This window comes from Macaca mulatta, chromosome 8, assembly GCF_049350105.2.
Source record: "Macaca mulatta isolate MMU2019108-1 chromosome 8, T2T-MMU8v2.0, whole genome shotgun sequence".
In the NCBI taxonomy this organism is placed as follows: Eukaryota; Metazoa; Chordata; class Mammalia; order Primates; family Cercopithecidae; genus Macaca; species Macaca mulatta.
In genome coordinates, this window is record NC_133413.1 from 152,881,915 (window position 1) to 152,896,423 (window position 14,509).

General features: G+C 60.8%; 1 protein-coding gene across 16 annotated transcripts in view; it reads left to right on the forward strand.

Moving 5' to 3' along the window:
• The window catches only part of ADGRB1 (adhesion G protein-coupled receptor B1), a 96,155-nt gene that overhangs the window by 68,405 nt on the left and 13,241 nt on the right, over nt 1-14,509 (forward strand). For 15 of the 16 annotated variants that reach the window (XM_077944150.1, XM_077944154.1, XM_077944146.1 and 12 more), the window contains 6 exons: nt 339-442; nt 3,273-3,375; nt 4,408-4,558; nt 5,089-5,158; nt 6,688-6,754; nt 9,008-9,093. In XM_077944150.1, coding sequence (XP_077800276.1) covers nt 339-442; nt 3,273-3,375; nt 4,408-4,558; nt 5,089-5,158; nt 6,688-6,754; nt 9,008-9,093 — 581 coding nt within the window. Of the gene's footprint in view, nt 1-338; nt 443-3,272; nt 3,376-4,407; nt 4,559-5,088; nt 5,159-6,687; nt 6,755-9,007; nt 9,094-11,009; nt 11,109-14,509 lie in introns of all 16 variants that reach the window. The other variant, XM_077944143.1, reaches the window with a different exon arrangement.

The window sequence follows — 14,509 nt, forward strand, 5'->3', positions numbered from 1 at the left end:
CCTGGACCTGGCACCTCCCTGGCCCGTCTGCAGTGCGGGGCTGGCGCCTGCCATGATGGCGGCAAAGGCTTATCTGCCATCGGGCTTGGCTTATGACTGTGGGGCATGGGCAAAGGGCCCATCCTCACGGAGCACAGCCCTGAAAGGGAGTTCTCGAGGGCCTGGGCTGGAGAGGAAACCCCTCCTCTGCAGGGGGCGGGCGGGGAGGTGGAGGAGGGGCTGGGTTGGACGCTGGGGGTGTGACCCAGGGCTGCGGGCTCTCAGGCCTCAGTCTTTGGGTCTGCCTAGTAGGCGTGCGGGCTGCCTCACTCCCCGCGGTCTCTTCCCGCTCCCCGCAGAACATGGAGAAGGCGACTCTGCCGTCCGTGACGCTCATCGTGGGCTGTGGCGTGTCCTCTCTCACCCTGCTCATGCTGGTCATCATCTACGTGTCCGTGTGGAGGTGGGTGCCGCGCAGGTGCTGGGCACGGGCGGCCATGGCTCCTGCGTCCCACGCCTCTTCCCCTCGAGGTCACGGGTGGGGTCGCGGGAGCCCCTCCCTCCCTTTGTCCTCACCTTCCCAGTCACCTCCGCCTTTGCCACAGACCCAGCCCTGCTGTGGCCCCTCCAAGGCCACCACAGGTTCCTGAGGCCACCCCACACACTCATGCTATGTCCATGCTGCACAAACACAGGGGGTGGGGCCCGGTTCCTGCTGTCCCTCCCCTGAACGTGTTCCCTGGCAATGCCAGCCTGAGTTCCCTCCCCAGCTGTGTGTGCCCCCTCTGCCTGCGCTTCCTGGCTTCCTTGTCTACCCTCAGGCCTGCAGGCCAGGCCACAGCCTTCCCCAGACCCCCCGTCAGGCCTTAAGGCCCCAAATCCCTGCTCACTCTCCACCCCAAATTCCCTTTCCCCAGGGCCACAGGGCTCCCAGCCTGCTCTCCATTCTGATTGTGGCCAGTGGGTTTTTGAGGCCACCTGGGCAGGTGTGGCGAGATGTGGAGGAGAGCTCATGTTTGAGCAGTAACATGCCTGTTGAGTGTGTGGACGCGCCTCCAGGCACTCCCCGCTATCTGCTCTTGTCCCATTGAGTAGAAGTGTGGAACAGGGAGCAAGGACTCAAGGTCACTCACTGCCCATGGAGCTGAGTGGGGACTCTGCAGGCAGCACGATGTCAGCCGATAATCGGAACTGACTGCCTGGCTGCTGCCCAAGATCAGGCACTGGGAGGTCAATGTGGCTGGCGGGGGAAGGGTGGCTGAGCTTTCCTGGAGACAGTGACCGGGTTGTGAGTAGTGGCAGGAGCCCTCCACTGTCCTGCCTGACGGGACAGCATCCACTGGGCTCTAGGGGGACCATGGTGTTTCCTCTTCCTGGGACCTGCCTTCCCCTAGGGCCTTGATTTCACAAAACATCTGGGGAATTGGGTTCAGGGCCTCTGAACTCAGCTCTGATGTCCTGAGTTCTGAGGAGGTTTTCTGCCGACAGTTTTCAAAGCATCTCCCTTGGTGAGCTCTCTTGGCCATCCCTGTGCCCTGTGAGCTGCCGGCAGGGATTGTTCTGTGGTCCCCATGAGGAAGTGGGGACCCAGAGAGAGAACATGACGTGCCCAAGGTAATGCAGCACATCAGGGTCATGTCAGAGCCCCTGAGGCTCAGCCCTGTGCCCTCTACTCTCCACCTGGGTGGACCTCAGTCCCCAAGGGGTGCTGGTGGTGGTGGTGATGGTGGTCCTGGTGGTGGTGTTTATGGTGATGATGGTGGTAATGGTGCTGGTGATTGTGGTGATAGTGATGATGGTGGTGGTGGTGATGATTGTGGTGGTGGTGATGGTAGTGATGGTGGTGCTGGTGGTGCTGGTGGTGGTGGTGATGATAGTAGTGATGGTGATAGTGATGGTTGTCATGGTGTTGGTGGTGCTGGTGCTGGTGATTGTGGTGCTGGTGGTGGTAATAGTGGTAGTAGTGGTTGTGATGGTGGTGATAGTGATGGTAGTGATGGTGGTGGTGATGATCGTGATGGTGGTAATGCTGGTTGTGATGATGATAGTAGTGATGGTGATAGTGATGGTTGTCATGGTGTTGGTGGTGCTGGTGCTGGTGATTGTGGTGGTGGTGGTGGTTGTGATGGTGGTGGTGATAGTGATGGTAGTGGTGATGATGGTGATGGTGGTAATTGCTGGTTGTGATGGTGGTGATGGTGTGGTGGTGGTTGTAGTGATGGTGATGGTGGTGATGGTTGTGATGGTGATGGTTGTGATGGTGATGGTGGTAGTGATGGTGGTGGTGATGGGAGTGATGGTGATGGTGGTAGTTGCTGGTTGTGGTGGTGATGGTGTGGTGGTGGTGGCGGTGGTGGTAGTGATTGTGATGGTGGTAGTGGTGGTTGTGATGGTGGGGGTGGGGGTGGTGGTGGTAGTGATTCTGATGATGGTGATGGTGCTAGTGGTGGTTGTGATGGTGATGGTGGTGATGTGGTAACGGTTGTGATGGTGGTGGTGGTGGTTGTGATGATGGTGGTGGTGCTGGTCCTGGTGATTATGGTGATGGTGGTGATAGTGATGGCAGTGATGGTGATGGTGGTAGTGGTAGTTGTGATGGTGATGGTGATGGTGGCAGTGGTAGTTGTGATGGTGATGGTGGTGATGGTGTGGTGGTGGTGGTAGTGATTGTGGTGGTTGTGGTGATGGTGATGGTTGTGATGGTGATGGTGGTGGTGGTGATGGTGTTGGTGGTGCTGGTGATTATGGTGATGGTGTGGTGATGGTGGTGATGGTGGTGGTGGTGATGTGATGGTGATGGTGGTAGTGATTGTGATGGTGATAGTGGTGCTGATGGTGGTGGTTGTGTTGGTAATGGTGATAGTGGTAACGATTGTGATGGTGATGGTGGTGATGCTTGTGTTGATAATGGTGATAGTGATAATAATTGTATGATAATGGTGGTGGTGTGATGGTGACAGCGGTGATGGTGGTGGTGATGTGGTGGTGATGGTGGTAGTGATTGTGTGATGATGGTGATTATGGTGATGGTGGTGATGGTGGTGATGGTGGTACTGATTGTGATGGTGGTGATAGTGGTGATTATGGTGATGGTTGTGTTGGTGATGATGGTAATTGTGTAGTGATGGTGGTGATGGTATAATGGTGATGATGATGGTGATGGTGGTGGTGCTGTTGTTGACAATGCCTGCAGGAAATGGGGTGGGGCCCTGGTCTTGGTGCCACAGGACCACAGCTCCTGTGCAGATGGGGTTCTGTTGGGTGCTGACCTTGGGACCCCACACTCTCCACAGGTACATCCGCTCGGAGCGTTCTGTCATCCTCATCAACTTCTGCCTGTCCATCATCTCCTCCAATGCCCTCATCCTCATCGGGCAGACCCAGACCCGAAACAAGGTAGGCAGCCTTGTGTCCTGTCATGCACCTCCCAGCATCCTGGGAGGTGAGGATGAACCCCAGGAGGGGCCTGGGCCGTGGGATTCCTGGGAAACTCAGGCAGGCGGGTATGGGGCAGGAGGAGGCTGCCCCAGCTACAGGGAGTTCCCGCCCTCTGCTGTGGCTGCTGGAGCCTGTCAGGGGCTGGTCAGCCGGCTGGAAGGGCAGCTTGTATCCCAGTGTTTCTGTTGGACTTGCCCTTTAGGATGAGCCTGCTTCAGCCCTGCCCAGCCTGCTGTGGGCAGTGGACTCGGCCTCAGCTCAAGCTGCCTCAGGGCTGGGGAGTGGCACCCAAGAAGAGTGGCACTATGGTGACAGAGGCTCCCATGGTCCACCCTCTCACCCCCACCCTCGCCAGCCTTGAAGCTGGCAGCTCATGGTGGGCCCCTGCCTGCCCTCCCCAGACCTGCCATCCCTGGTTCCTACCCTGTGGTCTCCACGCCCCATCCCACTAAATGTGGCAGGCACAGCCTTTGGCTGGGGGCCTCTGCTTCCTCAAGGGGCCACACTGACAGTGTAGGAGAGAAAATAAAGCAAGAGGCCCGCAGGGAGACGGAGAAGGCCTGGGCCCAGGGCCTGCCGTGTGCTGTGGCAGAAGCTCAGGGCTGCGGCGTGGGTGAGGTTGCCTGCCACTTGCTGTGTGTCCTCGGGGTGTGACATGCCCTCCCTGGGCCTTGGGCTTACTACCTCCTGAATGCATGGGCAGGCACCTGGACTTTAAAAGGCCCCTGCTTAGCATTTGGTGTGGCTATGAATGGTGCTGAGGAAGACGGAGAGGGAGGGTCTGTTTGTCCCAAGGGGGCTTAGACGGTCAACAACCCATCTCAGGGCAGGGACCAGGTGATCTCTGGATTGCCTTCTGCCTGGGGACCTGGTCGGGTCCCAGCGAGGGTGCTAGGTGCTGGGCCTCCAGCTGCAGACAAGCACTCAGTGGGGGCAGGTGTGGGGCCGGGGAGCACCTGCCCAGCCTGTCCTGCCCTCCGCCCCACGCAGGTGGTGTGCACGCTGGTGGCCGCCTTCCTGCACTTCTTCTTCCTGTCCTCCTTCTGCTGGGTGCTCACCGAGGCCTGGCAGTCCTACATGGCTGTGACGGGCCACCTCCGGAACCGCCTCATCCGCAAGCGCTTCCTCTGCCTGGGCTGGGGTGAGCCGCGGCCTCCCCGACCCTCCTGGGCAGATGTTCTTCCTCCTGGCCCCGACTGCTTGTTCTGCCCTGGCAGCCCCTCCTCTCCCCATGCCCTGTGGACCCCTGGGGACTCAGTTGCTGCTTGGGTGGGCTTCTCCCTCTTCTCCCTCTGGGCCCTCGTTCCTCCATGGAGTCGCCAGGTAAAGCACAGGACACCCAGTTCCCTTTCATGTCTAGATAACAGAAACATTTCTAGCACGAGTATGTCCGGTGCACTGTTTGGGACTTACATATACAAAAAGATGATTCCTGATTTCTCTTCGAGTCAGCTGTGCCGGGCACCCTGTGCGTTCTCTGCTCATGGGACCGCCCCGCGCCCAGCTCCCCAGGCCCTTGCCTTGTTCATCTCCTGCCCCATCTCTTGCTCAGCCCCATCGTCCGTTGGGGGCTTCAAAAGCCTGGCCCCTGCCCTCCAAGGCAGGGCTGGGAGGAGGTGGAGGTTGGCTGGGGACTTGGGTGGAGCCAATGCCCTTTCTCTGCTCCTTCAGGGCTCCCTGCACTGGTGGTGGCCATTTCCGTGGGATTCACCAAGGCCAAAGGGTACAGCACCATGAACTAGTGAGTCGGGGCATTGGGGGTGTGGTGGATGGCCGCATGGCCCCCAGAGCCTTCTGCTGCCCTGGAGGGTGAGGGCTGGCCATGCCCTCCCCCTGTGTGACCCTGACCATCTCACAGAGGCTCAGGGAGGGTGGAGCCCCAGGAGCTGGAGGCTGAGCCCCCTGGGCAGCCCCTCCCTGTTGGTCAGCCAGCTTCGCCCTGGCAGCAAGCAGTGGGCAGTGGCACTGAAAGAAACCAGGCTTGCAGGGCCCCCCTTGGTCAGTTGGTCCATTAGCCACTCTGAGCCTCAGTTTCCCCATCTGCTCGGTGGGGAGGCCACCTCTGCATGGTGCTGATGAGAGGGAGGGCTATTTGAGCCACAAGCGCTCTGGGCACAGTGGGCACACCCCTACAGCAGGCCTGTGGCAGGCAGGGCAGGGGCCGGAGGCTTATTTCACAGATGACATCGCTAAGACCCTGAAGGGTCAGCTCAACCAGGTCCTTGGGGCCTTAAATGGCAAGCCAGGAAGCTTGCTGTCATCCCAAAAGCAGTGTGGTTCCCAAGGTGGGGAGAGAGGGTCTGGGGCTCAGGATGGGCAGAAGAACTGGGGTGGGGGAGGGGAACCAAGGCTTGGAGGGAGGGCCTGGCTGCAGGGAGGGGAGCAGTGGGAAGCGAGAGGCAGGAGGAAGTGACCGATGCTGGCTGAGTGGGAGGACTGGAGCAGGCCTGGCTCACTCTGGAGCCCCTGGGAACAGGATGTGGCACCCCCTGGAGCCCTGCCCTGAGTGGCCATAGGGAGTGGACATAGCTGAGGGCCCAGGGGGTGAGTGCTGAGAGGGAAATCCAAACACTGTCTCCAGAGATGAGAGAAGCAAACACCTGGCCTGCCGGAGCCAGGGATGGATCAGGAGGGGATGGGGACATTGAAGTGGGGTTCTGAAGGATGAAGAGGAGTTTGTTTGACAGACGACATGGGGTAGGCTGCTCAGGGCAGAGGGAACAGTCCTTATTGGGTTTCAGATTTCCATGGGCACCACAGGTGGTGTCCAGAGATCTGGGGAATGTGGGGCTACTGACTGGGTGGGTGGTGGGGAGGATGCAGACCAGATGTGTGAGCATAGGACCAGGTGTTGAGGCCACGGGGCCTGAGCCTTGTGGGCCAGGGACCTAGCCCCGGCATTCGAGTATCACGTCAGGAAGGAAGGTCTGCCAGAGACCCCAAGAGAAGAGCCGGGAAGGGTCCAGGCCTGGGGAAGGAGGGGCAGTCAGGTGACCTTTGCCCTGCCAGCCTGGTGCCCCTGCTGTGTGGCTCTAAGCAGATGGGTCCCCCACTCTGGTACTATCCCCATCTGTAAAATGGGAGTGACGATGACTGCCTAGGGGTCCTGAGGATTCTAAGTCTAAAGAGCGGGTGTGACCTGCCCTGCACGCAGAAGGCGCTTAATAAGTGCTAGTTTTCTTCTGCCACTTCCCAGCTCACCTCCCCTACTGAGAGGCCGGTAGTGCCCCTCTGCACGTGGGCGGTGCTGATGGCCTGTCTCCTCCCCAGCTGCTGGCTCTCCCTGGAGGGAGGACTGCTCTATGCCTTCGTGGGACCGGCTGCTGCCGTTGTGCTGGTACTGACCCGCCTGGACCCCACTCCCTGCAACCCTGCCCGGGCCCCCCACCTGCCTCCTGGGCCTCGGTGCTCTCTCCTGCCCTAGGCTGTGCACCTGCTGTCCCTTCAGGACGGCCCTCATCACCAGGGGGTGGGGGTGCCCACAGCCCCGCTCTGACCTGCCCTCAGCGTGCAGTGTAGGGGCTGGGCCAGGGTAGTGACCCTTCACACCTGTGAGTCTCAGCTTGCCTGATTATTGGGTGCCAACTGTGTACCTGCCAGGAGATCCCCGCAGGTGTGGTGAGTGGCATGGGAGGAAGCTGGGGACGGACAGGTGATGCGAGCAGCGGGGAGCTGCAGGCTAGACCTGGGTTGTGGGTGTCTGGCCCCAGAGCGCCAGATGTGAGGCTGGTGACCAGGGCTGCTTGCCCCTTTGGGGGCCCCAGTGAGGACCTTCCCTGTGTGGGTCCTTGGACTTTCCTTCCCACTCTTCTCCCACCTTTGTGTGGAGGAAGGCAAGACTGTGGCAGGTGGCATGCAGGGTCACTGTCCCGGGGTCACAGATGAGCTGCAGCAGACTGGGGGACCTGCCTGGGGTCACTGGCCTCTACTGGGTCCAGCTCTGAGCCTGCTTAGCCAGTCCCCGTCCCTCTACTCTGGCAGAGCACCAGGGTTCACACCCAGCATCACCTCCCCTCCCCTCTCCCCCAGGAGAGGCCATCCTTGTCCAGTAATTCCTGCCATCATGAGTGGTGTCTCTGCAGGGCCACACCCCCTTCCAGTGGGGACTCAGGCACAGGCTGGGCCCAGCAGAGAAACGTGCATGGGGGGTGAGGGGGTGCTAGCCCTGTAGGGGCAGTTGGGGAGCCTAGTGGGGGTTGGAGGGGCAGTGGGGCGCCATCCCTGGGCAGCCCCAGACCCCTCCTCACAGTCCTGGCTGTGGAATCCCACCTTCTTTATTCCTTCCTCCAGCCAGGAGGCAGGGGAGGAGTGGGGTACCTGTCAGGACCTCTAGAGCTGGCGTCAGTGCCATCTGGGCAGTGCCCCAGGCACCTGGGGATGGAGGTTGTGGGAAAGGGGACAGAGACAGGAGCGCTACCCCCGTACACCCCTCCTCAGGATGTGTCAGGAAGGCAGTCTAACTCAGGCGGCTGTGGGACCTGAGCCCCTGCAGCCCCTCCTGTCCTTGGGACCACGTGGTGCAGGCCAGACAGAGCCTACTGCAGGCAGTGGCCCGTCACTGGTGCCCATCCTCTCTTCTCTGCTCCAGCCACATCAGAAAACTAGGCTGCCCAGGAAAGAGGCCACCGCCCATCAGGCTGGCCAAGGCTGTGATGTGGGTGTCTGGGAACTGCATCCATTGTGGAAAGCAGGCCGGGTGTGTGGTCGTGAGCCCTGAGCTGGAGGGCTGCACAGTCTACCACCCTGGTCTTCTGGATGTGAAATGCCTAGTTCAGGGGTCCATGGAGTCCTGGGGTCTCCCAGCCTCCAGCTTCTGGAACCTGGGCCTGAGGAAGTCAGGCCTTGCCCCTCGGGGTCCTGGCAGCATCTTTCTGCAGAGTGGGGATGCAGGAGGAGGGCCTCAGGGAGCCTCTGGCAGTTGGGGAGCAGAGAATATGGCCTGAGACTCCTCCTTCCCCTTAGCAGAGGAGGCCGGGAGACAGGAGGAGACCCCCAGATGCTCAGGGCCAGTGGCTTCCCCGGGGTGCTCCGGGAACAGCTCTTGTCTTGAGTGGTAGCCTGGACAGTGACAGGCATGGGAGACTCATATTGGAGCCCAAGAAGAGCCTCCCTGGGTGCAGGCGCCCAGCCGGGGCCCTTACGGGGTGGGCAGTTAGTTTGATGATAGAAAAGGGAGATCAGGAAGGAAGTCTAGAGAGAGGAGGTGGCCTGCCCAGAGCAGAGAGCCAGGAGGCGTGTGGCCCCAGGGAGAGCCAGGATTGGTGTCTCTTAGGCAGGTTTCAGCTGCAGGCTGGCAAGGGCCTCTGGACCCTGTGGGTGCGGAACTCCCTGGTGGAAGGGATGCAAGGAGCACAGCAGAGGTGCTGACGGTGCGGGTGACACACAGAGAGGGCCCTGCATGGTTGGCAGCTGGGCTGGAGGTCACCTGACATCACGTCAGGCACTGGGGTTCCTGTGATGGAGGCACGGGAGGTGACCCTGAGTGTGGTAGGGGGTCATGGTCAGCATAGCCATCGTCAGTCCAACCAATGTCGGCCCTGAGCCTACGGCGGCCCCCACCCCCACACTCCCACCCCTCTCTACCCGGCAGGTGAACATGGTCATTGGGATCCTGGTGTTCAACAAGCTCGTGTCCAAAGACGGCATCACGGACAAGAAGCTGAAGGAGCGGGCAGGGTAGGACCAGGGCCACGAGGCTCCTTGCCCACCCAGCCCCGGGTCCCGGGGGATGGAGGATGCTCCAGGCCCAGTCCGAGACTGCATGTCCAGGGACCCTGGAGCGGGTGGGGAAACGGAGGCACTGAGTACAGAGGCCCCTTAGGCTGAGCCAGCCCCTCTCACTGTGCCACGGTTGCTCCATCTGACCTGGGCAGGGTGGACCCCGTAAAGTCCTCAGAAGCGGTGAAACTGATTGTGCAGGGACACCCCACCTCTGCCCGGCTCACAGGGTGGCAGCAGGGCACCCCCAGTGCTGGGTGCTGCGGGTCCCTGGCCTCCCACTCCCCTCCCACAAGGTTTGCTCCATGGCCGGGGAAGGATGTCACCTGTCCATGCAGAGACTCCCTGTCCTTGTGGGATCTGCATCATGAGGAGGACGGTGCAGGAGACAGGTGGAGCTGATGCTCCTCCCTCCGGGGAACCCAAGCCCAGGGAGTGCTCTCAGCACAGCAGCTGACAGGGCCCAGGAGCAGAGTGGAGGCGCTTGGGATGTGTGGCTGCGCCCACCTTTCAGGGACAGGGACAAGGTCCTGGGCACGGGGGGAAGCTGCGGGGTGTGGGGAGCTGACTAGGGTGGACGAGCCCCTCTTTGTCCTCCCGCCCCCCCGGCCCCCCGCCCCTCACCTCTGCCTGCTTCTCTGTGTCTTCCAGCCCTGGCTGGTGTCTGTGTGGCCCCCTCCCCTCCGTGCCAGTCTTGCTTGGTTGCTCGGTCTCTCTCTGTCTCTCTCTCTGTTCTTGTCTCTGTCTCTTCTTGGCTCCTCCTGTCCCCAGTGAACAGAAGCTTCAGGAAGCCTTTCCCTTGGGTGCCTGTGGGTTCTGGTCCTGGTTAGGAACCAGCCGAGCTGGCCTCTGATGCTGAGTATGTGGAGTGGCCCTGGGGTCTGTCACTCGGGGTGGGAGTCCTGGCGCTTTGTCTCCTGGCCTGGGAAATGGAGGCTGGAACAGATTCCTCTAAGGCTTTGCCCCACCTGCCCCCGTAACACCCTGTCCCACACTGCTCCCGAGACAGCGGTCACACTCAGAAGAGGTCCCCAGGGCTGCACATCCGGGGTCTGAGCATGGCAGACTGCCTGCCGTTACCTGGTCGTAAAAGCAGCAGTGATCTCGGGTGCTCACCCAGTGTGGATGTTTTGTTTGCTGCTTAGAATAACCATGGTGGCAGATTCTGTGGTTTTGTTCCCATCTTACAGCTGAGTAAATGGAGGTTTAGGGAGGGTGAGTGACTGGTGGAGCTGAGCTTCCAGCCCAGGTGGGCACACACTAGAGCCAAGCCCAGGCGGCCCGTACTCTGCCCACCTTGCCCTGTGTGTGCCACGGGCCAGCTGCGTGAGGTGCACACATCCCGGGAGCACACCCAGACTCGCCTGCGTGGCCGTGTAGGATTCGCTGCCCACGTAGACAGGGATGGAGGTTGGGGTGGAGGGGTGCCCAGTACACTGGTCTATGTGTGCACGCACGCCCACACATGGGCGCACACACGTGGGCATACACATGCCAGGAGGACCTGCACGAGGTCCCTGCCCAGGTCAGCTCCCTCTCAGACACACGGGAAGGGGAGCGGAAGGTGCAGTGGCCTCGTTTTGGAAATTTTGCCACTTTGTGCAGACGGAGTCAGGGTCTACCCTCAGTTGAGCACAGGAGCGCCATGCTGCCTCCCCCCACGCCCGCCACGTGCAGCTCACAGCCCTGCCCACCACAGCGCCCACGCCCAAGGCCTGAGTTCGTGAAGTGGCCGAGAGCCCCCAGGACCATCCCTGTCGGAGCCCAGGCTGGACTCCTGAGTGGCTGGTTTTGCACTTTGGCCCCGCCCCTCCCGCCTGGGTTCCGAGAGCAGAGCGCTTGCTTTTGTTTCAGCCTTTTAATTTCACTTGCAGTCAGCCGCCCCCGCACCCCCTCGGGTGCACCCTCAAGTGTGCCGAGTGTGGAGTCCTCTCTGCCGCCGATGCCACCTCCGACGCCACCAGTAACGCCATGTTAGTGCCTCTGCTGCCACCTCCCTCCTAGGCCCACCCTTGGGGCTCTGCGCTCTCTGAGTCACCTTTTGTTTGTTTTATGTTTATCTTTCATTTCTTCCTTTTCTGCCATCCACTCTGGGTTTCTAGGCCACTCCTGTCCCCCGACCCACTGCCCCCAGCTCCTCCTTCCGTCCTGCCCATAGGCCTGCTCTAGGCCTGGCAGCACAATGCACCGCGGGTGCAGGGCGTGGGGCCGGGCCTGGGCACGAGTGGAGTGCAGCTGTGGGCCGGGCTGCGGTTGGGAAGGAGCGGTCAGTCCTGTCCTTCCAGGGCCCGAGTGTGTGCCAGGCCGCAAGCTGCGGTTTGTTGGTTCTGGAGTTGAACCCCCACCCCCACCCCTGGTGCTGCTGGCATGGAGCCCAGGATGGCTGATGCTTGGGCAGGGGTCTGCGCCTGACAGCCCCACAGCTCTGTGGTGGGGCGAGGAGACTGGCCCTGGCTTGCCTAATGGGAAGCCTCCCTCCCTGTGAGTGCACGTGAGCACGCATGTGAGAGCATGGCCAGGTGTGTGTGCACGCATGTGAGTGTGCATGCATGCCAGTGGGTGTGTGCGCGCCTATGCAAGAGTGTCACCACGTGTGTGCGTGTGTATGAGTGCATATGTGAATGTACATGGGTGTGCGTTCGTGTGGGAGAGCATGACCAGGTGTGTGTGTGTGCACACGCCCATGTGAGAGCACTTACTTTCGTTCCAGGCTTTTAATTTCGCTTGTAGCCTACTGCCCCAGTACCCCCTTGGGCACGCCCTCAGGTGTACTGAGTGTGGAGTTCTCTGCTGCTGCCACCTCTGGGGCCACAAGTGTGCAAGTGTGTGTACAGGTGTGAGAATGTGCCTGGATGTGTGCAAGCATCATCTGTGTGAGTGCAACCCGGTGTGCGTACATGTGAGCATGCATCTATGTGTGCATATGTGTGAGCGTGCATTTATGTGTGCGTACGTGTGAGCGTGCATCTGTGTGTGTACCTGTGAGCATGCATCTATGTGTGTGAGTGCGGCCCAGTGTGTGTATGTGTGAGCGTGCATCTGTGTGAGCGCAACTGGTGTGCCTACGTATGAGCATCTATGTGTGTGTGAGCGTGCATCTGTGTACCTGTGAGCGTGCATCTGTGTGTGAGTGCAACCCAGTGTGTGTACGTGTGGGTGTGCATGGTGTGTGAGTGCAACCTGGTATTTTGTGTGGGCGTGTGTGTATATGTGTGTGTAATCGGGCGTGTGCCTGTGTGTGCAAGTGTGTGCATGTGGGTCTGCATGTGAGTATTGTGTATGTGGGAGTGTGTTTATAGGTGAGTGTGTGAATGCGTGTGTGTGTGTGCGCGCACATGTGTGCCTGAGAGCAAGAAGCAACCAGGGCCAAGGGAACAGGGAAGGAAGTGCTCAGAGTCAGTGGCTGCTCCGCTGGCTTGGGCAGCCTTAGGGGCTGTGTGTAGGGAGGGCGGTTTGGGCTCAGGTGGGTGGGGCCAGTTGGCCTAGAGTGTCTGGGCTTTCCAGCCTGAGGGGTCATCTTGTCCATGCCCTGCCTCCCTCAACCCAAGGTGAGCCTTCATGGCCGCACCCCCAGGCGTGTACCCCTGTACCCTCCTGCTTTGCTCCCTGAGCCAGGCACTAGGGGCCCAGGGTTTTAGGAGCCATGGGAGAAAGAGCTCTGGGCCCTGGTGCTGTGCAGATGCGAGTCGGGGTGAGGCTAGCCTGGGTGGGAGGAGTAAGCTCGGAGTTGGGGTGGCGTCCACACTGGCCTGCCAGGCCCTGGGAAGTTCGGGTTCTTTGGGGCTAGTTTGCACTTGCTTTGTCTCAACACCAGGGATGGGGCGGAGGCTGTGAGATCGGCCCTGTCTCATTCCATCAGAGAGAAGCGGAGGCCACACAGATGTTCCCTTTAAAGTTACTCAGAGCCTCTCCCCACACCCCGGGCACCTGCCTCTCCAGACGGGAGCAGGTGCGGTGCAGCTGGGCACTCCTGGCCTCCCCCTTCAGCGGCTCCCGGGCCTTTCTGCTTCCTTCCCACCGCGCTCCGCAGAAATGTTTCCAAGCTACAGAGGCCGAGCTGCGGTGTGGGAGTAATTTACGGGGCCCCAGGCCGCCTGCCAACGGCAGCAGATCAGGCTGTAAATGTCAGGCCTGGAGACCCAGCCCCCTGTTGGGCAGCAGCGGGGGTGACCGGCAGCAGGCAAAGAAGTCTCCATGGGGAGCGAGGCCCTGCACCCCCTCTCAGAACTTGGGTGAGGAGAGGAGTCCAGGGTCCTGGCTCAAAGAATACCAGCTTTGGAAGGGAGAAGAGAGATTCTCCAGCTTATAGCCATGGGAAAACCAAGGCCCCAGCCGAGGGGTCCTACTCTGTGTCAGTGAGTCATTCCTTGGCTCTGTGAATATGGATGGAGGGCCTCCTCATCACGGGCTCTGTGCCAGGTGCAGGGACACAGCAGTGAGTGACAGCCGGGGCCCTGTCTGCTGCTGCAGCCTGGAGGGAGTGGTACCATCATGGGCAAGGGAGGCCTCTCTGGCCGCCTAAGTTCCCAGGCAGGGAGTGCGGGGGGAGCAGGGGTAGGCTCTCCAGGGCCAGAGGAAGGGCGAAGGAGGTTGGGGGCCTCTATCAGACTCCAAAGCTGTGCAGGGAAGAGGGAGTCCCATGAGGCTGTTAGAGCCCATCCTATGCCCAAGAGCAGGAGGGGCAGCTGTGTGGCCAGGGCCACCGTACCCTGAGACCTGGGAGGCACTGGCTGTGCAAGACCAGGCCCTCTGTCCTGGTGCTGCTCCGGGCTCTGGGCCTGCACGTGTCCTAGCCATGGGTTTGTGGTAACACCTGAGGCTGGGGCCAGACAGATCACCACCAGACAGCATCACTGAAGAAAAGCAGGCCCAGGCCTGGGGTAGAGGGCTGGGCGGAGGAGGGGAGGAAGAGAGTCCAGGAGGTGGCATGGGGGGCTGGGCCTGCTGGGAGGTCCCAAGAGATAGGGACACATTTCCCTTGGGGGCTGGGCCCTACACGGATGTCCCGCACTAGGGGTGGGAGCAGCACTGGTGGCCAAGCTACGCTGGAGAGGGCTGAAGAGCAGAGCATGCGGTTTTGGGGGCCCTTGTCTTGGCAGACTTCAGGTCATTCCAGCATCTCTCCTGCCAGCCCTCATGTGCCAGCTCCTGCCTGGCATTCTGACCCAGAATGGATCCCCTACTCCCTATTCAGTCCTCCTGCCCCAGCTCCCCCTGCCTGCAGGGCAATCCTGTGCAGGAGGAGGGGAGGAGGGAAGGAGGGAAGCTGGCGCCAGCACCCATTCCTGGTGGCGATGACAGTCCTGCAGGCTGTGGGGCCCCCTCCGGGCAGGCACAGGGCCACCTCCTGAGCACTTGCCACGGCCGGGGTCCT